This window comes from Medicago truncatula, chromosome 4 (assembly GCF_003473485.1).
Source record: "Medicago truncatula cultivar Jemalong A17 chromosome 4, MtrunA17r5.0-ANR, whole genome shotgun sequence".
Taxonomy (NCBI): domain Eukaryota; kingdom Viridiplantae; phylum Streptophyta; class Magnoliopsida; order Fabales; family Fabaceae; genus Medicago; species Medicago truncatula.
In genome coordinates, this window is record NC_053045.1 from 50,549,664 (window position 1) to 50,575,873 (window position 26,210).

General features: G+C 33.2%; 3 protein-coding genes across 3 annotated transcripts; 1 reads left to right on the forward strand and 2 right to left on the reverse strand.

The window, feature by feature from the left end:
* Positions 1–356: 356 nt before the first annotated feature.
* On the reverse strand, positions 357–3,677 carry LOC25493657 (scarecrow-like protein 28). Its single transcript, XM_024782458.2, has 2 exons — positions 3,497–3,677; positions 357–3,358 (listed from the first exon to the last, which is right to left on the reverse strand). Exon 2 carries the CDS (start codon positions 2,744–2,746, stop codon positions 713–715), a length of 2,034 nt encoding a protein of 677 aa, XP_024638226.1. The 5' UTR covers positions 2,747–3,358; positions 3,497–3,677; the 3' UTR covers positions 357–712.
* A 3,519-nt stretch (positions 3,678–7,196) lies between these two features.
* LOC25493658 (plant UBX domain-containing protein 8) lies at positions 7,197–11,488 on the reverse strand. Its single transcript, XM_013602224.3, has 11 exons — positions 11,224–11,488; positions 10,049–10,119; positions 9,374–9,905; positions 9,209–9,292; positions 8,984–9,096; positions 8,661–8,868; positions 8,349–8,558; positions 8,128–8,259; positions 7,844–7,987; positions 7,695–7,751; positions 7,197–7,587 (listed from the first exon to the last, which is right to left on the reverse strand). The coding sequence occupies exons 1-11, from the start codon at positions 11,305–11,307 to the stop codon at positions 7,480–7,482; spliced, it is 1,743 nt and encodes a 580-aa protein (XP_013457678.1). The 5' UTR covers positions 11,308–11,488; the 3' UTR covers positions 7,197–7,479.
* A 5,185-nt stretch (positions 11,489–16,673) lies between these two features.
* On the forward strand, positions 16,674–23,473 carry LOC25493659 (phosphatidylinositol glycan anchor biosynthesis class U protein). Its single transcript, XM_013602226.3, has 13 exons — positions 16,674–17,005; positions 17,097–17,205; positions 17,316–17,348; positions 18,000–18,124; positions 18,680–18,814; positions 19,817–19,893; positions 19,986–20,251; positions 21,223–21,279; positions 21,377–21,545; positions 21,944–22,001; positions 22,088–22,173; positions 22,260–22,316; positions 22,908–23,473. The coding sequence occupies exons 1-13, from the start codon at positions 16,831–16,833 to the stop codon at positions 23,001–23,003; spliced, it is 1,443 nt and encodes a 480-aa protein (XP_013457680.1). The 5' UTR covers positions 16,674–16,830; the 3' UTR covers positions 23,004–23,473.
* The last annotated feature ends 2,737 nt before the right edge of the window (positions 23,474–26,210 follow it).

The following is a 26,210-nucleotide window of genomic DNA, read 5'->3' on the forward strand; positions in this document are numbered from 1 at the left end:
TCATGTTAAGATTGTATTAGTGACAGTTACTTCATTTCCGCTGCAACAAAATTCTTCTTCCACCTGGTTGTTAAATCCTGAATTAGTTTCATAGCTCCTGTGTCCGCTGCTCATCTCGATTTGTTATTAGTTTTGAGGTGAAATGTTCTACAGAAGCACTGATTATTTTCGCTTGCATCGTTATTGCAAGGTGAGAAATAGACATGTTAAAGTTAGAGTAAACATGAAAAATGAATTCCAAAGAATTTCATTTCACCTTCAACTATAGTACAAGGGAATGAATAATGAATAATGTTAAAAGTGAACGTGAATAATGAATTGCAAAGAATTTCATTTCACCTTCAACTTACAAGGACTTTAGAATGAATTGTAATGAATTTCATTTCACCTTCAAATAGTACAACGACTTGATAATGAATACATAAAAAATGAAATAGTGAAGCAGAATTTGACTTCAAATGTATATCTGGAAATCTTGACTTGACTATAAAATTAAGAACAGAAAATATTGATGTATTAATACAAATAAATTGCACTAACTACCCTTTGAACTAGTAAATCTTATCTGCAATAAAGAATGAAAGAATAATAATGACAATTTTTCTACCAACAAAGAATTCCCTTGCTGACTCCTACCCTTTTTGCTGTTTCTGTATGTATCTGACTCTGAAACAATGTATGAAGTAAAGAAAATCTGTGGCAATGAATGAATTCAAGCTGGCTGAGAAAAAGAGGATGAGCTTCCAGCAACGTCAATCGGTGTCCAAGAAGATACTGTGTAGAGAGGTTGATCAAGCCAACCCAAAGTAAGTGCTGTTGCTCCTTCCTGCTCCTGCTTCTGAACACTGTAATTATCACAAGAATACATTTTCAACAGAAACTGGCTCTGAATCAGTTCCCTATCAGTGACTCCCATGCATCTGAACCCTCCATGCTCCACTATCATCTTTCTCCAATTCCCAAAACTCTGGTGCCTCTCCAACCTGTCCCTTCCTTCGCAAGCAACGATGTTCCTTATCTCCCTAGCTAACATCTCCTCTATCTTGATCCTCATCGGACTCTCTAATGGAAGGCCACTGTGATCAATCGAATCAAACAGCGCTGAGTAATATTTCAATGAATTGCATACTCTTGAGTCCAACCTTGCCTCATTGTGTTCCGCTTCTTGCTCTGCCATAACAACAATTGTAGGATTGGTGCTACGAATGAGGCCCAAAAAGTCTCTCAATGCTCCTCCACTACCATCATGAAGTGTCTTGTGAAGCTGCAAAACACAGTTCACAGCCACAGTTTCATGTTCCTTCACATGAAGCATCCAAAGCCTCACGTCTTCAAGCCTGTCCACCACTGGATGAAAATCAAAGGGAAGGTTCAATGCCTCAGCGAAACCAGCAAGCCTGTCTCCAGTTTCATTCAGCTCTTGCTTCGATTCCCCCACGCCTGTGATTCGAACGTGGCTTGGAGGATTAGTTCTTGATGCTAAACTTTGGAAGAAGCTAGGCCATTGTAGTCCTTGCTTTATGTCGAAGTCAATAACGTGAACCCTTTCTTTCCCTTCAAAAGCCCTCAACAACATCTCATTCGATGTGAAATGAAGAAACTTGGGAATTGGGGTAACCTGGTTTAGAAGCCTCAATGCAGTGACAGTTTCATCATCATCCACCACCCTGTCAAAATCGCGAGAAGTGGCACTGATTTGAAAAACATGAGGCCAAAGCCTAGTGACTCTGATGGCTAAGGCTTCTGTAAAATAAGCACAAATTCGGCTTATCGAAGTTCCTCTTGGAGATGCAAGATCACCCAATTTTGCAATGAAATGGTTGACTGCAGCCACATTCCTTGACCCAATGGCATCGACACAACCAGTAAGCAAGCTCAAAAGCTCAAAACCACGATGCTCCTCTTCTTCGTCCTCTTCTCCTGTCTCCACTTCAGTACCTTCATGCTGATAAGGATTCCCTGAACCATTACCCTCTTCATGTTCTGATGCATTCTCATTCAACCTCAAGCTCAAACTCTGACTCTCCGATGAACCATTAGAGACTGAACCTTCATTGACATGATGATGGTGTTGATGTTGGTGGCTACCCTCACCGAAATTGGTGATCTTTGTTACAGCAGATTCAAGCCAAGGATTGTTAGACAAAGGCAAAGGTGCAGAAATCACTTCAGCAGGAGCAAAACAAACCCTTTCCTCATCTCCAGAACAATTCAAAGAGAAAGGAAGTGAAGGGCTATTAAACCCTCCAAAACTGTGAACAGACCAAAAGTTTCCAGCTCCAAATTGTGCCAAACTGAAACTTTCCCTTTCAAATTCATCAAAATTCTCATCACCACCATTCCCCTTTTTCCTCTTAGCTCTATTTGCAAAAGACTCATCCAAAGATCCATGTTCTGCAAGCCTCTTCAAGCTCCTCCCACCCTTCTCCCAAAACTCCTCATCCTTGATTTCTCCCAATGACTGAGCAGTTGTTGCTAAAGGCGGTAACCGAATGTTCTGCTGCAGAGAACAAGTACTGCTGCTGTTGTTCTTGACTTCAGGCTTCTCCACTGATATCCCCACCGGCCTCAATGGCTGCTGCGAACGCGAAGAACCATCTTTCCGAGGGAAGCTGCAAGGTAAGTCCAATCTCTGTGTGCTCATTGATGGTAGCTGAAAATGACAAGCTTGAAACTGTGCTGATGCTTCACTCCTTAACCTGTGAGTTGGTGACAACAATGTCGAGCTAGAACAACCAGCCAACATCGTCTATGGTTTTTGTCACCTTTGTTTCCTCTCTCACCCCAATGCTTCTGCTTCTTTTTTTCTCTTCCCTTTTCTCTCAATTTAGTGATCAAATGTGGAAGAAATTTTGTTTTGTTTTCGGTTTTTTCCCCTAAAACTCAATTTGCATGTGTATGTTACAAAAGAGAAGAGAAATGCAGTGTCAGAATCTAAGTGTGTGTGTGAAAAAATCCTTTCAAATTCTGATTATAAAAAAAGGAATCCGATGAATGTATAAAATCCAATCAAACTTTACTTTTTTTTTTCTTTACAAATTCAAACAATGTGTTCCTATATGAATTGAATCTGTGATTGTGATTGTGAGTGCTAGTTCTATAATTATAATGAATTTGTTGTATTAATAATAACAAAAAGAATATATAGTTATTATATGCATAAAAGAATGAAAGAATATTTTGAAAGATTAACAAATCAAAACAACATTACCTAGCACAAACAAAAAAAGATCATCGGATTCCAGAAAACTCAAACAAAGTTCATTTGAAAATAGTGTGTGGTTTTGACAAATTCAAGGAGAAAAAGGGAAGAGAAATAGAAACATACACCTTGGAATTTGTGGCTGATGAACAAGTCCTGAGAAATATTGAAACCCACATTAGCAACTTTGAACAACTTCATCATTTTGCATTTGCAATTGCAACCAACCCTTGAAGAAGCTACCATGCAAAAATACAACCTTTTACCAAAAAAAAAAACACACTAATATCTTACGTTGTTGTTGTTGTTGTTGTTGAAGATGTTGTTGTTGTTGTTCATGTCTCCATCATGATGATAGTAGAAAACTATTTGTTGATCTTTTTTTTATGGCCCTACGAGTGGGTTGAATTACCAACATGAAAATTAAGATGACGGCATGGTTTTGTAAAAGGAAGATTGGTTGTGGGGCCTTTGATGAAGATCTAACGGTGAACAGGTGAGTGAGGGAAATATATGACCGTTGATGAATGTCGGTCAAATATTACCGTTGGAGTATGAGGAGTTGTTGTACGGATAAATGTATATCATGAAAATGAAACTGATGCTTGTCACGTGCCACGTCTATTTTATTGTCCCCTAATATCCGTTTACACATGACCGTTACTTTTGCTATAGAGTTGGTTTATTTTTTCTGGGGTACAATTTCCAGGATAGTGTGTTTTTTGTCATCATCATTCATGGTTGCATTTGCATGTTCTAGAGAAGAAGATATCTATTGGGTCAATGTGCATGGTTGGATTTGATCGATTTTGTTTGCTTACTATATTAGATCTAAAATCAATTTAGTTGGTCTAAAAGACTTTTTAAATAACTTTTAAAAACGATATCTAAAAAAAATTGATATAGATGTCTATTAGTCATTATAAACTAGCGTAGCATCTTATAATTAGACTATAAGGTGTGTCATTTAGAGACACAAAAGTTAGAATTATACTCCTCTGTTTCGAGTGTCGTTTTAGCAAAAAAAAAAATTGTTTTTCAATAAATGTCATTTTCAGTTTTTAAATGCAATAATTTTTTTCTTTTCAATTGTACCCTTCAATTAATATTATGTTACATTACTTTCAAAGTATTATTTTTTCTTTAATGAAAAACAAACCAATAGTTGATTAAGATAATTTGGTAAAATTGCTATGACATTTGACTATTTTATTTTATTCTTTAATCTGTGTGCAATTGACTAAAACGACGCTCATTTTAAAACGGAGTGAGTATTAAACATCATATAAAATACAACTCAAATGTGTGTGATGTGACTTTTTTTTTTCTCTGACCCTCTTTTAAAAAAAATCCATGTGTGACCCCCTATCAAAATTATTCACCAAAATGACCCACTTTCTTTTTTTGTCCTTTTCCCCATTCTCGTAGCACATAATTTATCTTTTTTATTTCGTACGGGTCGTTGGTTTTGCTCTTGCTCTTCCTCATGCTCTTCCTGTTCCACATCCTCGTCAGGAATTTCAACATCATCATTAGTTTCCATAGTGACTTCATTTTGCACTTGTGAAGCTGAGTTGGTCCAGATTTCATTAACGAAGTCATCGTCATTAAACCCTGCTGCCAAACTTTCTATGGTATTAGTTTGTGAATTTGGCCATTGAGGTGCGTAGCTTGTTTGGGGATAGTTTACAATGTGTGGAGGGGTTGGTAGGTTGAACGAGGAGTATTGTGATTGGTCTGGGTAACTGGTTTGTGTGGTGTACTGAGTTGGATTGAAGTCATCAAATGAATAGTTTGATGTTCGGGAGCTTTCTCCGTGATGACTTTGTTGAGAATAGCTTGGATATGGAATTGGGGTGTTATGTAAGATTTGGTTTGTGGGTTGTGGCGGTGATTGGTAAGTTTGGTTATAGTTGTAGTTGGTGGATGGGTTAAAGCTTTGGTCAAAGTTAGTGGGTGGAGGTGTCATGAATTGGTTATAGGGTGGAGGTGTATTTGACCACATATTTTCATCTGGCACCGTATAAGTTTCTGGCGTTGCAGGATAGTCACGCGTCAATTCTGGTAAAATTTTTGCACATGATTGCCTTGGGTTTGACAATAATACTTCTCTAGAAAGCCACAGATGATACAAAAATGCGAAGATTAAAGAAAGGTCAACCCAATAGTACTCGCATAAGGACTGAAATGGACGAGGAGGTGGTAGAGAGGACTCCGACACCGAGACAGTGTGGGTTGTGTCGGCATACCGGTCATATTAGGAGAAATTGTCTGAGTATAAATAACCGGTAGTTAATAACGTTATGTATTATGTGTTCAAATAAATTACTATGTTTTTATTTATCATTATTATTTGTGTTTTAAATAAACAAATGTTGCCCAAAAAAATAAAAAAAAATAAAAATTCAGTCCTGCCATTTCAAATGGCGGTAATGGAAAAAAAATTAAAAAAAAGTCAAACCTGCATGGCCAGTCAGGATTTGACATGTGTCAGAGAGCGGTTCATTCCCGCCGTTTCAAATGATGGGAATGGGGAAAAGAACAAAAAAAACGGACAAAAAAAGTAAGTGTTGATAGGGTCAAACATGGATTTTTTTTTTTTAAAAGAGGGTCGGAAAAATAAAATTCGTGTGATGTTGGAATCGAGGAGAGAGAAAAGTGATTATACATATGGTCTTGATGTGGATCGTGTCCTAACAATGTTTATTTTTTTATTTTTATTTTTAAAATGTCCTAACAATATTTTTGTTAATGTATACTAAGATACTTTTTCCTTGAGATTAGAGGATGTAATCCAAGATATACACCGTTAAAAATATACACCTGTTTTTTTATTTTATTTTGTTGTTATGGTTGATTATTTATAAATAATTAAGTAGTAGAGATTTGTTTTTTTTTAATTACAATCATTTAAAATTGTTTATTAAATCTAGCCGTTTTTCTTACGGTATAAAATCTAACAGTTTTTTTTTTTTTTGGAAAAGAAAATCTAACAGTTATGAAGTGTTTGTTTTATGATTGTAAAAATTATTCCCAGTGATAATTGATGTTTATAACACGACTTTTGCTAGTTACACGTCTAATTTTCTGGTTATACTTTTCAAAATATTTAACTGTTATGAAGTGTTTGTTTTATAATTGTAAAAGTTATTCTCAATAATATGTAAAAAAAAAAATACATATTTGATTGATGCTTACGAGTTATGACGCTTATTTAACACGCAACAAAATTATTTTTTCTTCAAAACATTTGGGGGTGGAGGAAATAATGGAAGTCATCAAAGTAATATCATGGAGATGGTTTCTTGCAAGGAAAAAATGGGGACCTTCTTTGTCTTAATGTTTGATGTATGGTGTTTAATCGTGGGACAAGTACCCCTTGTACATTTCTCGACTTGTAGGTTAAGTACTATTTGTACTTCTCTTAATATTTAAAGATTTTGATGTTAAAAAGAAATAGCATATGTAAATGTACTTAAACTGAGTTTGTGCAACGTACTTAAACCTCTAAATGTATTTGAATTGAGTTTATGTACAGGTACTTGAACTAAGTTTGAGTAAAATCCTGCTGGTAGTTAAGTTTCTCTTGTACTCTTTCATAAAACCGACGTGACTTTTAGCGTACTTTACCCCCACCACTTTTAAAGTAGAAAACCATTTTATGTTTTAATCAGTCAGAATAAGGGGTCTATTTGGCACGGGAAGCGCATTTCCCTTATCTGTTTCACATTTTGCACTTGTAGTGGTGTATTGGGTCCTTGAATATCATTCAAGAAAAACAGATTTTAAGGAAATTGGTTGAGTAAATACATCTTAGTATAGACTGTAAAAAATTGAGTGTAAAAACTAGATTTTAAGTCGTTTCTCACTTGTTCACTTCTCATTTTTGAAGATATAAATTGAGTGTTAAAAATGAGTAAAACTTCAGAGTTTTTTTTCACTTGGTTAATAAAAATATCAATAAAACACTAGCAGTAACTAAATTGGATTTAAATTGTTGGAAGAAGAAGAGATGGTTACAATTTTATTAATCATGAATTATTCTAATCATATGCAGATACTGCTGAATACCGTATAACCTACAACAAAGCATCCACGAATATTTCCATGATAAGTAAGTAAAAGCACACGCTCCTTGTAGATCTTTAAATTCATAAATAACATCATATAGCACAAAACCAGATTAAAATGCAACGTTCTTTTGTGTATTAGTTCATATTTTAATAAACTAACTAAAGAGTTCAATAGTTTATCTTCTAGCTTTTTTTCATAAGGGATCAGACTAACTCCAAAAACAAAGCTTCTTGCTTATTGGTTAAGCCAAGTTCGTCCAATGTCACAGCACTTTCCTCAACACCAAAGGCACGCCTAGGATATGGTCTCACCTGCCCCAACAATAACCAACAGAAACAAAAAAAATCATCATTTTTCTGAATAATTAGGATCTAAATTTTCAGATAAGAATGATAGGCTGAAAGTTGGGATTTCTCACCAGTCTGTAACTGCTTGGTTTGACCTGTCTACCAATATCTATGAAGTCGAAAAGAGACTGAAAATTTCCAGGATAAGACTAGTTTAGCATGTATGCACCGAAATAAAGGAGGAACACACTAGCAGCATATTTTATTACAGGCATCTTACCTGGAGCTTATGAGATCTTAGGAATCGGCGCCCACGACGGCTGCCATCTGGCATTTTTACCATCAGATTCACAGCATTGTCATCATCCGAGGATGGTTCTGGTGGTAGAGAAACTTCTTTGGCAGCTAACTGTGCTTCCAATTCCTGACAGTTTATGAAAATGCAGGAGTAAGCAACACCGAAATGGGAATTTGATTTCTATCCATAGTAAAGTATGGGTTTGATGTCCGATATAACTAATTGCAATGAAAAAACCATGCAATTAGTTACAGATCTATTGTTACCTGCTCTTCCTGCAACTTTCTTTGAGATTCTTCTGCTCTCCGTTTTTCCTCTTCGCGAGCAGCCTCGGCTTCCGCGATGGCCTTCAATTCTTTTTCTCTGTCTGCTTCTAACGATGCAAGGTACTCATCATCCTGAGTCAAATAAACATAGACAGCAATAGCCACAATTAGACCATCTCATAAAACCTATAACTTTAACCTATGTAAGAAATAAGTGACACCTGCTGTTCCCTTATCAAGCGCTGAGCCTCCAATGATGGTGAAGGAGGGCGATATGCAAGAGGTGCGGGCCGAGGATGGAAACCCCTATTCTGCATGAACTCATGTGGTGCATAAGCACGGCGATAACCACTTCCTTCCGGGATTCCACCGAACATTGCAGCCTCAAGCATTACTGCTTCATCATGTTCCACTGAAGACATGCCACCCCACTGTAAATATTGAAAATTAGGATGCAAGTACAAGTTCAGATGACATGACAAGTAAATAGAGTTTTATCCCGTTCTGAAAATTCATAAAGTGAAGGACTATACTTCATCAGACGGGAAGGAATTGTCATTATGCGGAGGACTGCTGCTTTCAGGAACTGTTGTGCCTGCCGGTGTGCTAGACTCGATTAATTCAGCATCTTTGCCTGACCCTGTGGAGCTAAGTGACACATGTCTAGTAGACCTGTTCCTAACCAAAGGCATCTCCTCTACATCTTCATCTTCTTCATCCTCATCTTCTCCTGCCTGCAATCTACAATGACCATAATTACTACCACAGTACCATGTCATGTATTAAGAAAAATGCTACTGCTGAGTTCATTGCAGTAGCCACAGGTGGACAACAAGCAGGACAAAAAATAATTTACCTTCCATTTGAAGACACTTCCCCTAATTCAACTCCTTGTGCCTTAGATGGCCCTGCTGTAGGTGCTCCAACGTCACCTTCTTGTACACGCCGTGCTTTTTCTTGCTCTGCTGTCTGGATTTATTTCATGTCAGAAGCAATTCAGGCTCCAAATTTCCAATATAAAAAAAATAAAGTCAAAGTTACAGCACTGGGCTGTTCTGGTTATAACAACTTAAAGGTGTACCTTCAAGGACAATGAAACTGCATGAGCAAGCTCAGGATCCTCTAAAAGTGATTGCCTTGGGTTAGGCCCAGATTCACTCACGTCCTGCACCATGTGGGAAATACAAATTAATACAACATATAAGATTAGAGGAACCCGGAAAAAACAATTAAGAAATAGGCATACAATTTGTCTGTCAAGTTCATGATTGCTGTAATTTTCCTCAGCCTCTCGTCTGGATGCCTCAATGGCTGCACGAATCATTTCTTCTTCTATGTCATTGCTGCTATCTGGTAAATTCTCCAATGTGGGAGCACTAGGTCTCGCACTACTGTCAGGTGAAGAATGAGTCGGAGCAGGCAGAGTATTGTCATCATCATCGTCATCAAGTACTATGACACTCCCATGTATATCTGGACCTTGGGCATGAACAGTTCCAGTAACATCTTCAACTATTGGAATATGGCCAGCTTGAGGAGTTGATTGACTACCATCCTTATCCTCTATCGGAATTTGCCTTACCTCTCTTGGATGAGTGACAAACGGCGCCTGGTTTGTTGCACCAAGATGAGTATCAAGTATACTTCTCCCAATTGTAGGATCAATAAGAGAAAATGGATCAAGATTTCTTGCAAAAGATAAAAGAGATGGAGGTCTAAGAATTTCATCATGTTGATCATCTATATCCATGAAATCTCCTTGGGGAACGGTGGCAGAGCTGTCATGAGAGGCCGGCCATCAATATCAGAAAAACAAAGATGAATGGGTAGATTGAAAATATTAATAATACAATGTAACACCATAGTGACAAGGTACATTTCTAAATGATCACTTGCTTCTAATGCATGAAAAAAGGCATACCTGGCCATCAAATTTCTGTCTCCTTCGCTGAAATATGCATTAACGGCTTCATTAAGACTACCACCATGCTCCTGCCATGAAAAAAAAAATGTTTGCAAATGCAGAGGATATATATAAGCAACCTCAAACACCATTAAAGAGAACTTATTCTATACACTAGTTTTATGAGAAAGTAAACAGTATCGGTGTAGAGTAGTCCAACACCATTAAAGAGAACTTATCCTATATACTAGTTTTCTGAGAAAGTAAACAATATCGGTTTAGAGTAGTTAGAAGCAAACTAGCATAAGAGGACAAATTATTTGTCTATAACTTCAATCATAAGAAGCAAGAGTAAGATCTCAAGCTAACGTACAAGTACCTGATCAACCATATAAGAAACTAATGGCATGTTTGGATTGGCGTATTTTTAAGCTTATGAAAAATAGATTTATGCAAATAAATAAGCTTTTATGTTAATTCATAAGTTGTCACTACGAAAACTGTATCTTCATAAGTTGTTTTTTCATAAACTACTCGACAAGCTTATGAATAATACATATAAAGCTTATTTATTTGCATAAGTTGTTTTGCATAAGCTAAAAAATAAGCCAATCCAAACAGGGCCTAAATCATCCGAGATAACTACTTGCATAAGTTGTTTTTATTCAAAGACATATTGCAAAAAAAGAAGAAAATTGTAATGGTGAAAATAGATAATTTAAAAACAAGGCCAAATTTTCAAATCAGCAATAACAAAGCAAGATTAAATCTAGGAATCTTATTTTCCTCTAGCTTTAGTCAACAAGATCCCAAATTATTTTATGCTCATTCTCTCAGATTCATCCAACATCATAGAACTGATTATAGTGACACCAACAACTACTAAACAATCTAACCAACACATTTTAATAAATTTAATCTAACTAAGTATATAAATTTTACTTTAAAAAATAATAGAAAAATTATATACAAATCGAGCCTCATTGATCATTCAACGAATATAATTCCAGAGAGAAAAATACAATTTTTATTTTAAAAAAAAAAAAAAAAAAAAACTAAAAACAACTTAACACAAAACCCTATTGATGAAATAAACCATAATTGAAAATTCAATCGCTTTTTTACATCAATATAATCAAAACCTAAAGAGTAATAAGAATTTGTAATCAGAAAGGTGAAAAAGGAAAAGGTACCTGAAGCTTTTGCAGTGCAATTGGCTGAGAAACGCCGGTGATGCTGATGAATGTGTCAATCGTCTCTTGATTAGGTGTCGCCATGGAAATCGAAATCGCAATCGAATTTTTGGTTTGTTTTGATGATGATGAAACAAAGAGGATTTGGTTTTGTTTTGGGTATATATAAAACCGAACTGAAAAATATCAAATCACGTTCAAGTGGGTCCGTACGCCGTAGAGTTTAGAAGAATGATAGTAGTTTCTGTTGTTTTTGAGGGTTAATAGTACATGATTCTTATATAAGCTTGTTTTTTTATGTTCAAATTACCCCTTTACTTTAGGTTAATTAGATATGGTGAAAAAATACCACTACAATTCTAATCTTATACGTCAACTTGTTCAACAAGCATACTTAGATACTTCCAAACAACCAACTTTACACTTCCACCAAAAATAAATGATTCTTCTTACCCTTGAATTAGTAAAGCCTTTATAATTTAAAGTTTAACTATAAGGTAAGTAAAGTCTGTCTATTAACTTTTATCGTTAATTTTTGTGTGATTTATCGGTTTATTAAAACTTTTATTTATCTTTAGGAAAATTACAAAGAAGGTCAAGTTTAGTATTTTACTCTATATTTTCTCAATAAATGTGTTATTTTCTTGCTTGGATAAAAAGGTTAATGTGGAGTAAGACATAGAGAGAAGTGTTACTCAACATGTTATAAGAAATTAAAATGTCAATGCAACTTTAAAATGTTACTTAAAATATGTTGTAAGTGAGTTATTTTTATAGAAATAGAATTTAGTTAACAATAAAAAAGCGGACTATGATAATTGAAGGAGAGATTATGTGTGAAACGGATGCGTGGTTCAGAGACATTAGTTACGATGTTAGCACATTAATGAAGCTTGGTTTGAAATAGAAATAATTAACTATATTGCCAAATCCATCATCGATAATTTGTCTGATAAAGATCCTATCATTAATTGGAATATAGAGTCTATCTGCATAAACTTTTATTAGGAAATATCAGAAGTAGCAATCAAATCAAATCACACTAAGCGAGTGGAATGCAAGTCTGAAAGTAAAATAATCGAATAAAATATATTACATTAATTAGTTTTATGTATGTATTTGTCTTTCCTTGGTGCTAGTACTTTAGCAAAAAAATATGAAACAACTTGCACTTTATTCCATTGAAAATTCATTAGATGTCAGTGTAAAATTGATTTACACGGACATTGCATATCTTTTATTTCCCAGTATTTTTGTAAAGTTAGTTTTTAAAATTGTGGGAGAATTTATCAATTTACCCCAAAAAAATCTCTTTGGTATAATATAATTTTAGTGTGTATAAAGTATATATTACACAATTGACTGTTGAGTTAAGAGTTTATGTGATTAGTTCGTTGTGTTAAATTTGAAATACATGTGAAATCAGTTAATTAATGTTATCCAAGTGCATTTTTTAAAGTGGGGATTATCTTCATTGTTTGTTTTCTTGCGGCATAACTAAGAAGGTTTGGCTTCAAAGTAAAGTAGGGGATAATGTTTTAGTCTAAGAAAATAAATAAATTTAAAAAAACACTTACAAAAGATTTACATAAGCTCCCTCTAAAACATAACGGGGTTCGAATTTGAAACATTTAAATTCAAAGAAATATTTGTTTGCTCAGATGTCTGAATAAAATAGATTTCTTTTTGTTACAGATAAAATGAATTTAAGCACACCTATAAGCAGGGGAAATGAAATGAATTATACTAATTTTTAAATAATCAAATCAAATAATATGTATTTTAATATGTATACCAAGTTCTTTATTTTTAATTTAGATTTGTGAGCAAGCAAAAGTTGCTCGTGAATCTTTATTATATATATTTGCGCTATTTTTTTTTAAAAGTACACGTGTCATCCTAGAATTCTAAGGAACATTTAATGTTGTTCTGATTCAATGCATTTCATGTTTTTTTATTCAAATTGTTTTTGCTATTTAATATCATTACTAAATTAAGGGCAAAATTAATGCAATTTACTTGCTTCTTTTTTTCTATAAATATTGTTTGCGGGTCTCAACATTTTCACGTCATTCAGAATTCAATTTTGAAATTCTTCTCTAAAATCTCTCTTATATTTTATTGAAACACTTTTCTTCTTAGCATATTTTTTTTCATCACTCTAATTTCAAAAATTGATTCAATTTATGATATCAATCCACTAAATGTTGTGGATATCCATGTATTTTGTCCAAATTCACATATTCGCCCTATGATAATTTCAAGTTCTAACGGTTTATGGCATGGACATCATAGATCTACCCAAGAGAAAATTAGATAATGTAATTATTTTTTTTTTTGTGGAAAATGTCCATTTGTTGGGTTTTTTTTCATCTAAAATATATGTTATGTTCGGTTTCATATTCTATTGAAATTTTTCCTTTAGATTGTTAGTTAGTCCTGTTTGAATATTTTTGTAAGATTTTGTTTTGTTTGTGTCTGCTTCCCATCTGTACTTATTCCATAAAAGATTTTGATTTATTGTGTTATTTCCTTTTGGTTGCCATTGTAACACTAAGATCAATTATTTTCGTATCTATGATCTTTTGTTTAATTTATTCATGTTTTGATGTGTATATACGTTTGTAATCATTTTGTATATAATCAATTCATTTCTTAGACATATAATTCATAGGTACCTAAATTAGAGTGATTTTATTTGCCAATATACAACGATGTGACTCGGTGGATGCTATCAAAATGAAATTGATTTCGTCAATAATATAATATTAATTTATTTCTCCTAAAAGCATTTATTCATTTTACATTTTTATAATTTAATTGGGAATAATTATACTCCAAGCAATAATTATTCTAAAAGATATTTAAACATAAATTGTTACGAATCAAAAAAATAGAAACTTCTTTTTTATACAAAAAAATAAATTTAGAAACTATTAACCGTCAATTGCCAAATTATGTCTGACATATATATATTAGCATATATTCCTTGGAGTATGCATCAATTTTCCTCATAGAACCGCTTGGTCAAATATTACAAAACAAAACACGATATAATGATCCATTTTAATATTGGTTTGATCTCTACAAAAAAAAAAAATATTGGTTTGATCTTAATTGCTTTAATGGAACTTAAATGAAATATAATGTAATTGATTCATTTTAATATTGTTAAAGTAAACATAAATGATTGCAATTAAAAAAAAAGTAAACGAAAATGTCACACAATCATCCAAGAGCGTTTAGATGAGATGACACGAGTCTCTTCTAGCTTAATCAGGTCCTTGGGCAAGCAACAATGTTAACTTTTGTCACACATTTAGGTCTCACAAGACTCGAAAGATTAGTCTCCACGGTTACGCGCACGGAGGATATCTGATTTCCACAAAACAAATGTCACACAATTTCCATTTCTAAAATTGTCCTTAGCGAAATTCCTAACAACGACGATACAATATGACCAAAAATAAATGCAATTAATTCTTATTAATACCTTTTCAATTTGGTACTAAATGGAAATGGTCATTTTTTTCACCCACGGATTCAACTCCTGATGCACATAAGGACCTATTTAATAGATGATTTGTAAGTACATTGCTCATTAAGCCTTGAGGCATCCTCTCGCCCGGAAAAAACAAGTAATTGTTTAAATTTATTTATTTCATTCAAACCCTACAAAAATGCATCATTTTAGGTAAATTTATTAGAAAAAGTAGGTAAAAGAGAACAGATGTGTTTCATTCTAATTTTGGACCAAAATATCAATTTTCTATAATATACTTTTATCAATTTTCTATAATATACTTTTCTATCAATTTAGGTAAATCTTTGAAAAGAAAAAAAAAACAAGACTCATGTCTCCGTTATTAATTTTAGTCATCCGTGTAAAATATTCCGGCATTAAATACTAACATTTCGACGTTACAACCGTTAAACCATTCCTGTTTAACGATGCGAAAATCCAAATAACTATATACACGTTGATATTTGTATATAATATGCATTTGAAAATACGATAACTATGCGTTTTATTGATATATTGTAAATAAAATAATGAATTTGTCGTTTAATTAGATTTTATATAAAAATAATAATAATAATAGTTGGAATTCTAGCCCGTACTTGGCACGGGTTTCCAAGCTAGTTTAAAGTCATTAAACCAAGTCCTGAGTTGACCAATCTAAATTGTTTGCAATCGAGAGACCGATTCAAAAGTAAACAATACTATGTTTGACTATAAAAAATTAATGGTAACTGATAAACTAACTCATACTGGATGAACTTATAACAAATAACATATCCTTCATCCTTTTCTAAATTATAGTCGTTTAAGTTTTGTGCATGATTATTAAAGAAATGATTAACTGTGTTGATTTCAATGGTAAAATTAATATCATTTACTAAAATATTTTTATTAATTGTAGTAAGTGGAGTAGTTAAGTCGAATGAAATTCAATAAATAAGTGTATAATAATGGAAAATAATAATAAATGTTGCATTTGTATTCTAAAGTGACAATTATTTTGAGAAAAAGAAAAATGTTAATGAAACAATTATTGTGAGACGGAGGGAGTAGTGTTTAGGTCCCGTTTGGTTTGAGCTTATGAAAAATAGCTTATGTAAATAAATAAGTTTTTATTTTAATTTATAAGTTTTCACTAACGAAAATCATATCTTCATAAACTATTTTTTCATAAACTACCTTAAAAACTTATAAATAATACTTAAAAACGTATTTATTTGCATAAGCTGTTTTGTATAAGCTCTAAAATAAGCTAATCCAAACGGGTATCTTGTCAAAAAAAACTCATAGTATTTAATAAATTAACGGTTAAACTAACTTATAATAACATAAAAAAGATATGTTTAATTAGTATTTAAATTTTTCAAGTAATATTACATGTGTAAAACTGAGAAAAAAATGATAAGCTATATAAGGTTTAAATTACAGTAAGCTAATAAAAATAAGTTATAAGCATGTGGTAAAAAACTATTATCAAGGGTTTGTTTAGTATGACATGTTTTTTTAGCTTATAGTTTATAATTCACATCTTATAAGCTCTTTTGATTATAAAATACTCGTCTAATCATTATCACTTTCTCACAATTTAACCCTTGCTTTTCTCAAAAAAGAAAAAAAAAACCTTGGAATCTTCATTGAAAAATTAAATATTTTATTTTCATGTCATTTCATATTTATAAATTAGTTCAACCGTTAATTTACTAAACACTACAAATTCAATAACTAGTTCATCCGTTATAAGATCTATTTTTTACAAACTAATAATTTATAAGCTACATTCACTATTTTTTACCAAGCAAAGCTCAAAGTCTTTTTTTTTATATACAAAAAACCTCAATTTTTTTTTATTTTTTTTGTCATGTGAGTTTATAAGCTGTAAAAAAAAAAAAAAAAGAAAGAGTTTATAAGCCATAATCCTCCAAATTTGGCATTGCCAAACAGAACCTAAATAAATAAATAAAACGACAGCAATTGAAGTCGTTTCCCGAGTGGCAGTCCAGTCTCGTCTTCCTCCTCAGAAATACACAGTATCGCCGGCGAAGGGGTTTGCTTAGTTTAGAAGTTCCGATCTACCAACCGTGTAAATGTCAACGAAAACTGAAACTCCGGTGAAGAAGAAGAATCAGAAGAAGATACAATGTTTCTGGAGTTGGGTAATCGGTTCCGTTATTCTTCGACTAATTATCATCTACTTTCCCAAAAACCTCAACCTCTCTTCTCGCCCCGAAGTCTCCACCCCTCTCACTAGCATTCGTCGCCGTAATCATGTTTTTCCTTTCTCATCTTCTTAACTTCTACCACACGCTCCTTTTCTTCACTTCAATTCAATTCAATTCTTCTTTTTTCGCAGTTGCTGAGGGTTACTGGTTGAAGCAATCATCAATGTCACCATATGCTGGTTCAATGTACCATGGTTCCCCTTTGTTGTTAACACTTCTCGGTCCACTCACAGTTAAAAGGTATAAATTCTATTAGTTTTTTTATTTATTTTTTACTTCTAGATGCAATTAAAATTTAGCATGATTTTTGTATGGTGTAATGACATTCAAAAACTTTTTTGGTGATGCAGAATTGAAGGACAGCCTGATCATCTTTTATGCAGGTAACTAACTGTCAAAGTTTTTTATTTCGTAATCTTATGAACTGTAATTGTTATGATCTTTGTTGCTTGTTAATTATATATATATCTTTGTAAATGAGTGATTTGCAAATGCTCATTTACGCTGCTAAATGTGTGGGAAGACTAGACAAGATAGGATTAGAAATGACAACAGTCAATATTAGAGAAAGAATTGGGGACCAATCATAAAAAAGATGGTGGAAGCAAAGGATTTTGGTGATTTGGCCATGTAGAGAGAAGACTTGTAGATTTTGTAGTGAGAGTAGATCAGATACAGAGTAGTCAAATCACTAGGGTCAAAGGAAAACCTAGAAAAACTGTAAAGAAACTATCGAGAAAGTTCTAGAGATTAATGAGCTGAAAGAGATATGATTGAACATTATGTCTTCGTTTGATTCATGCAGCCGACCCCACTTAGTGGAGCAAGGATTGGTTGTTGTGTACTCTGTTGCTAAATGATCTTTCCATGTGATCGATCTTCCTGAATGGCATTGATGCTGATCTTGGTCTTTATTCTTTTTTTTTCTTTCTTTCTGACAGAACTTGTTTATTGGTTCTTTTTCCCTTGTTATTCTCTTGATGTGTTTAGTGTACTTGATTAAGCAACAAATATCAACTCATTTCTGGATATAGTTTGGTTTTTGTGATAGCAGATGTTGTCACTGCAATGCTCATCTGTGCTGCTGGTAAAAAACTTCAGGCGGCATACAGTTCAAGTTTACAATCCATTGGCCTTCATCACTTATCAGAGGATTCAGGTTGTTAGCATAAACTACAAGTTTGATTCTTTCTTTCAAATTTCAAATGTTACGGTTGGGCGTGCTTCTCTTGTTTTGTTTATTGTGTTTAAGTGATAAATGTGAAATATGTATTGAGGTTCTTTTATATATACAGATACACACACACACAGTACTTGCATGATTGTTGCTAGGTAGTGTTATGAAACATCTAATTGGTCATTATCTAGTTTTAAGAATCAGATACTGAGTATGTTTTATTATTAATAAAAAAAATGAGTAGTCCATACTTTTATCAATGGCATTGAAACTTGTGAATATGGTTACATGTCTATGTCTATGTGGTGTTTGGATCACAAAAAAGTAGATTCGGTTAACTAGCACTATTTCCAGAAAGAGTATTCTATCAAGTTTCTGATAAGAAATCATGATATTTGCAACTATTGTTATGCAGGGTAAGCTATGATTGTAATCATATAATTTAATGTTTAAAGTTCCTTGTCAGGCTATGGATCTTTTGCAAGCTCTATGCAAATTCATGTACATCCTTTTTGTTAATATTTTCGTTGTTTTCAGATATCCTTCCTTCAGGGGACTTTGCTGCTCTTCTATACTTGTGGAATCCTTTTACAATTGTTGCATGTGTTGGTCTGTCCACTTCTGCAATCGAGAACTTGATGGTTGTCGTGACCCTTTATGGAGCATGCGCGCGTAAGCTGCTAACAATCTATGCTTTTTAGTTTCTGAGTTTTAGATATTTCATTTATTTGACTGACTAGTAATGACCTGCTTCTTGAAGTCGCATTGGTATTTATTGGTTATTTTCTAGTAAGTATTGTGTGCCCCCTTATATTGAAAAAAATAAAAATACTGCACAATGCCCGTGAGTTCTGAAAACAGAAGTTAGTCTTTTGCTCCCTGGAGAAGTTCTAATGAGATTACGAGAAGTAATGGCAGGAATCTCGTTTTTAGTTGAAGGATTTCTTTTGTACAACTAGAGTTTAATAAACAAAATTTTCTATTGGTTATTGTTTCTATTATTTTTAGTTACCTGGTAATATTTATGATCTTAGGTTTGCTTTTGGATAAAAACAAATGTGATGAAGTTTTTGAGATAAAACCAATAAAAGAGGACTAGAGTTTACTAATGCCTTCCGAACCCATGTACATGAGAAATGTACTGAGACAAAGTACACAAGGCAAATTCAATTAACAAAACTGTTTTTGCTGTTTTATTATCAGTCCATTGTTTCTTGTGTATATTTGATATAAAAGCATTCTATCGGATTCAAATTTGATGTCCAGTACCCCATTTTCCGTTAAGTTAGTTGACTAAGTCTTAGGAGAACTCCACTGGTTTATCTGACATACTGAAACCTTACATCTATGTTCCATCTTTTTAACTTGATTTCTTAAATTTATTCCTCTGCTTCAAAAGCACTATTTAATTTTGTAATCATTACTATTGAATTGACTAGTGTTCATCAAGCTGATATCCACTTGAGTAAAATTGTTGCTAATTGCTAATAGTCAGCAAGCAGATCAGATTTTCAAAATGCTTGTTAGAACATAAAGAAATTAAAGTTTGGGGATTGGATAAATCATAAAAGATTGAAATGCATCAATAGAACATAATGTCTGCCTTGTATTATCTGGTTTTCGATCTTCATCTACTACTTCATTTAATGTTAAAACTGTACTGATGTCCAACAGGACTAGCTCCGTTGGCTGCTTTTGGATGGGTCATGGCTACTCATTTGTCCCTGTACCCAGCAATCCTTATTATCCCGGTATGTTGTTGCCCAAACCCATTTAATAGCATTTGCAACATAATCCTTGTTTATCATTTTTTTCTATCCGTATCTATTATCTTATGTTACAGGTAATATTGTTATTTGGTTATGGTCCTGACGCTCCTCCTAGGAAATTATTCCGGCAAAGGACAAATCTTGAAGTTGACGATTCCGCCTCAGGCGATAGGAGTTGTTTAGAAGATGAATTGGTAAACGAGAAAAGGATGCTGAATGTATTCTCATGGAGGCCAGTTGTGCTTTTTTTATTCTGGGCTTTGCTGTGGTCATCCTATGTTTTAGTCCTTTGTGGCATCTATGTCCAACAGCACAGTGGTCTACAGGAGATGTTCAAAAGGTTTTGTTTAAATCCTATGACCATTATTCTTTTCTGATGACAATTTTGCAAGTGACAAAACGTATCTGGATATTTGTTTGCATAATGTGTCCGTATACTTCTTATTGGTCAGTATGAAGGCTTGTTGTTATAGTAGCTGCTAGAACTTAATGCTCTGTAGACCATTAAGATCATTGCTTATAATGCAACTAGATGCTATATAATTCCTGTGATGATGGGATTTAAGAAAAGGTTGAACTCATAATGGGTCTATTATAGGCATCCATCCTTACCTTGCATTTGCTAGAGGCTAATTTCACAACTTGAATCTGTAACCTTCTAGCAATTCCAATGGCTTTCCTTCAGCAACTACGTTGCTTCTGGTGGAGCTTTTTCAATAACTAAACAAGAGTGTATGGAATATCATGTGAAGACAATTGTATACCGTTAAAAGTCACTCCAAAGTAATTGCAGAAGTACTGATTTATTTATTTTTTGATAATAAGTACCGAGTTATTGACATTGTAACTACTGTGCATATGTATGGAGCCACCTAGAAGTTTTTGTATATACATTGCCCGCAATGCTTGTTCATGCAGTGCTTGAAAGTTGAAAATGACTGTGAAGTAAAAAATTAAATGTAGTTTTGGAAATCAAATCATTCATTTCCCATATTACTCACATGTAAATGGTTATATAGTTTATACTATGTGTGGGTTTTTCTTCTATCACCCAAGTTCAAAAGTATTTATGCATGTTTTTCAATGTTAATTTTAAAGAAGTAACTTGTGATTCTGGCTGAATTTTATTTGATGACTTTTTGTATTATGCTCTGTTGAAAAACATTGATTTTTATTTTGAAACGTTCTTTTTTCCTATTATTTTCTATTTAAATATTATTAATGAAGACTGTCAATTCTTTCAAAACTATTTCTTTTCAAGAATTGCTAGTTTCTCAACATCTTGTTAATAAATCCAGCTTGTTTATGCAGTACCTATGGCTTCATTCTTACGATACAAGATCTGTCTCCGAACATTGGAGTTTTTTGGTATGTTCTGCAGGAACTAGTACTACTTAGACTGGACTGTTTTAATTAATGCTAAAAACTTTTACACTTATTAATGTCTCATGATTTTTGCATACAGGTACTTCTTCGCAGAAGTTTTTGACTTCTTCAGAAGTTTCTTCCTTATAGTATTCCATGGGAATATTCTATTGATGATATTGCCATTAGCCTTACGTCTTAATCACCGGCCATGCTTTCTAGCTTTTGTATACATTGTGCTTTCCTCCATGTTGAAGTCTTATCCTTCTGTAAGTTTATTTCTCCTGTAATTTTACTCTTACCTTGATTGGAATTAGCTCTTCAAATTTATGCATGAAGATTTCAGTGGGTGTTGCTGAATATATTCTTCTTATTTAGAATGAAATATGCTATTATCCTTTTAAATATTCAAACCTTAATATTGTAAAGATTCTTTGTCCCGAAAAGTGCACAAATAAAAACATATACACACTTTGCACATGCTCATACAGAATTAGAACTTAGTTGAAAATGTGGATCTACAATTTGGAAAGAAGATTGAATATTGCTGAAATTTGTCAACTATACCCTATCTGTCTATAACTTATTAGTAACCAGGCATATTGTGAATTTGCATCCTGATGCAATCTTATTGATCCATGTTATATTTGTATTCCGTTTTAACTAGGTTGGTGATTCTGCTCTGTACCTGGGTTTACTGGGGTTATTTGCTTATGAACTCAAAGGTAAATTTTCATTCTTACTGTTCTTTTATGTTGAGTATAATTAATAATTAATCTCTTATTGAATAATCAACTTTCTTGATTTCTAGATATGCAGTTTTCATTCTTCCTGTTTTCTGGTTATGTTGGAGTTTCACTTCTTAGCCCTGTGATGCACAACCTATGGATATGGAGGGTATGGAGCTTTGGGTTGTTCTAAATTTTCAAATAGATTAATTATTTTGCTCTCCTCATTTCCTGAACTTCTAATGAAATTGGCAGGGTACTGGGAATGCAAACTTTTACTTTGCTACTGCAATTGGTTATGCTTGCTTGCAGGTACTTTATCTCTTCTCATTGATATCAGGTCCTCTTCTTGTGTTAATATTGTTGCTGTCTCTTTTTTCTCTCCTGCTCTTTTTAAATTGAAGGCCCTGGTCACTAAATCTACCTCACACTTCACTTGAATCTTGTAAGTTTTAAGATAATGCTAAGCAAGTGTGAACGTAGATGAAATTTTTTACCTGACCTTGTATATTTGCTATACTGAGAGTTGAATAGTAAAGTAAGTTCATGAACCTTTTGGTTTGGGCGAATACTGAGGTTCCTCCTTTCTGGGCACGATTGAGGGACGCACCTCTAGTGGGGCCATGAGTGGGGGAAGGGAGGTGCAAGGAAAAGGGTTGGAAAATATTGGCAGGAATCAAACCCTCTAGTGGAAAATTTCATTCAATTAATTAACAGGCTCCTAGTTTGACAAGTTAGAAATCAAGCATCGCAGTTAACCTCTCTAGTGGAACATTTCATTGCTTTTGTAAAATGCTTGTCTTAAGAATTTGAATCAATTGGTTTGGAGCTGACAAGTTGTTAAATTTAAATGATTCAGTACATTGTCATTCTGTAAACTTAAGTTTCTTCTCGTGTGGGCAGATCATTCTGGTGGTAGAAAGTGTTAGCGCCATGCTTAATCATGATAGAATGATTACGAAGCTAACTACTGCAAAGCTTCAAAATGTCAAATCTTGAGAGCATTTTTTGGAGTATGATTTCAATGCATCCAAAGTTTCTTTGGTGTCCCGGAGTTCACTTGATCTTGATTTTGGTCCAAAACACGAAAAATATATTGATTCCACGATAGGAATACTGGGCTGTCCTTAAACTCCTTTTATCAATGATGTGTATTTCCTTGGATGCAAATGTTTAGTATTTGAACGCAAGGCTTCGCAGGCAGAATGCTGATTGCTAGTAAAAAAAGTATAACTTGTTATAAGGATAAACAATAGTGATTAATTTCTTAGTTAGTTAGACTTTAGAACTCTTTGATGTGCCATTTAAGAAGTTTCGGTGGCTTTGTTCTTCAAATCCTAGTACAGCAAGTGTTTATTTATTTTTATTTTTTTGTATTGCTACCAGGTTGTTTTAGGTGGACTCTTTGAATTTGTAAACTCTTCTTTGGTTATAGCTTATGGCTTTTATTAGATGAATGAATATTCTAATTGCTTTTGCCAAAAAAACACCAGCAGTTTATCAAATTAAACCAGGTAAATGAAATGATAACGTGTTGAAATGTAGTTTTTCATGGTGACGAAGTCATGGCTTTGGACCTCCCAATAGAAAACAATATTTCATTAGATTTTATAAACAAAAAGCCATCATATGCAGACTAAAAATGTCTCATATATTAAATTTTGCTTTAAGCCTCGCCTGCAAATCAAAATTAATGGGCCGACCCTCTTCAGAGTTCGTAGCATGTAATGGGTTAGCATGTGTTTGGAACCGCATTGCAAATTGTTTTTCCGTGTCCTGAGGCATTTTCACTGTGAAAATAGAGAAGCTACAAAAGTAAAGCTTTGACGCTGTTGTGGTTTCATACTGGCAAAACGCGCCATTGTTCTAAGCACATGCTCAATCTACCCAAAAAAAATAATCTAGCAATGGGTTTGACGGTTGAGTTTGAATTTGCTTATGTACAAACTTTTTTTGTTGCGTTTGATGCTCCCGCCAAAATCAAGTTGTTATGTTACATTCACTGTTCTTGAGTCTGTTTTAATTTTGGAAGAATGCCTGATTGTGTTGATTCCGAGGTTCATCAAGGTGTGGGACCTCTGTCCTCACTCATCACCGACTTCACTGACTCTGGCATGTACAATGCATTTCATATCTCTTTTTGATGTAGAGGGGACATTGGATTTCAAATTAGTGTCCTGTCTCTGAGTCCGTATGTCTATTGAACAATCTCAGTTATATGTGAATGAATCTTTGACCCAAAAAACGTTGTTCAAAATGTATGAAAGAATCGTCCCTACCCTACTACTTAAAAACTCCCTCTTGCGTTGTGTCTTAAGACTAATTTATTGCTTTCACACTGCATTGCCAACTTCCACGGTCAATAAGGAGGACGTTCTTGTGCTAATAGATAAATTAAAAGCAATACAATAACTTAAACGTGAAAATTGAGATTGTGCGATTTTTTCTTTGAAGTGTAACATTTACAACAGAACATTATAAAACACCACACCAGTGTGATCTGTGATGAGATAAGAACACGATAACGTTTTGGTATTACACATGTTGGACATGCTCCGCCATACGAGACCGTGTAAGATTATCATACGACGTGGTTGTATAATTTGTGTTGTATCACAGACTCAGTTAAATGCTCAAATAAGTAGGCCAGCATTCTAGTTGAGTCAAGCACCATTTTGTTCTTCCAAATTATAATTCCTGTGTAATTCAATCATATTTATAAAATGGAAATTTAGTCAATTAAAAAACGTCGTGAAATTATCCCTTCATCAATATAATCTATTTTATAAGATAGACATGTGTATTGTTTTGAACAGTTTCTTTCTGTTTCAAGACAAATATTGGCGTTCTTTAACCTAAGAATCAAAATGCTCATTTACTCGTTGAAAAGTCTACACAATTTTTTTTTCAAGCATAGATGGCACATGTGTTTTTCTCTTAGCTGAAGTTTCTTTATCAAATAATGTAATGGATAAACTTGCATCTTAAATGTAGAGAAATGACAAATTCTAAGTTAAGCTCAAACTCATGCATATCAAATGTCTCACTGAATCGTCCTTGCAAAAATTATTTGAAGTTATTTTTATATGCGTCTAAGGAGAAGATAATTTATTTATTTTTTTGGTTCAAGGAGAAGATAATATTCTCGTGTGGTAAATAATATAAAATATTTTAAAAATAATTTCAATATGATCGAGGTATTATATAATATTTTATAACTTTGTGATAATATCGTATATACATTAAAATATAGATTTAGCCTTCTAAATCTCCCTCTCTCAAAGAAAGCCTACGTGTATGTCTGGATTGAAGTAAAAAGTGTAAGAAAAGAAGGGTAATGAAGAAAAGAATAGTGAGGTGGTTGTAAGGGAAAAGTTGTTGGTTAGAAGTGAAAATAGAAGGGAAAAAAAGGTAAATTTTTATTTCCTATTTAGTAAATTATAGAATAAATTAAGTTGATGTAGTATAAAGGTAATTTCTAGTTTTAGCAACTACAATGGAAAATGCTATTTTTGGATAGGATCTCACGTGTATACAGCTAGGATTGTTTATACACTTTGGAAAGTTTGTTCTAATCTTACAAATTAAACCCTAATAAAAAAATGTTGAATCACCAAAAATCTAAAATTTATGTCTCAAAATTGAGTTGTGTGGTTGGTTTGTTAGCACAACCCATTAACGGACACCGATTACATCACTTATTTATAGTTTTATAATGACTAAATATTTTAGGAAAATGCTGAAGAGTATCTTCGAAACATTGATTAAGATGATAAAAATAGAAATATTGTTTTAGGAAATGGTGAAGAATGATGAATTTAACTTTTTAAAATTAAAAAATTGTTAAATCTAGTATAAACATATTATCTTTGGTTTCCTTAACAAATATTTTAGGGCACTTGTTAGCATAACCCAACACTTTATCTCTCAAATGCAGTACCTCAAATTTTTTTATCACGCGAATCTAATTAATAATTGTGTATAATCTTTTTTAGTAGAAATATACCGTCTGTTTGTTAAAAAAAAATTATGTATCAATTATTTTATGAAAACAGATATATCGCATGTTTTTTTTACAGAAAATAGATCACATGTTAATAACTTACTACTGTTACATTTCAATATTTTTAGTCCTCTAAGATATAAGCTAAAGGTTAAAGGTTGTGACATCGAAGAAGTTTAAGAATGAGATCCACATTTTATACT

Excerpts from the sequence above, each read along its gene's own strand:
- LOC25493659 (XM_013602226.3), top strand. The coding sequence starts at position 16,831 with ATGTCAACGAAAACTGAAACTCCGGTGAAGAAGAAGAATCAGAAGAAG. Across the intron at positions 18,125-18,679 it reads TCACTTATCAGAGGATTCAG|ATATCCTTCCTTCAGGGGAC; the intron begins GTTGTTAGCATA and ends CGTTGTTTTCAG. Across the intron at positions 22,174-22,259 it reads ACAACCTATGGATATGGAGG|GGTACTGGGAATGCAAACTT; the intron begins GTATGGAGCTTT and ends TGAAATTGGCAG.
- LOC25493658 (XM_013602224.3), bottom strand. The coding sequence starts at position 11,307 with ATGGCGACACCTAATCAAGAGACGATTGACACATTCATCAGCATCACC. Across the intron at positions 9,293-9,373 it reads ATGAACTTGACAGACAAATT|GACGTGAGTGAATCTGGGCC; the intron begins GTATGCCTATTT and ends CACATGGTGCAG. Across the intron at positions 8,869-8,983 it reads GAAGTGTCTTCAAATGGAAG|ATTGCAGGCAGGAGAAGATG; the intron begins GTAAATTATTTT and ends TGGTCATTGTAG.
- LOC25493657 (XM_024782458.2), bottom strand. The coding sequence starts at position 2,746 with ATGTTGGCTGGTTGTTCTAGCTCGACATTGTTGTCACCAACTCACAGG.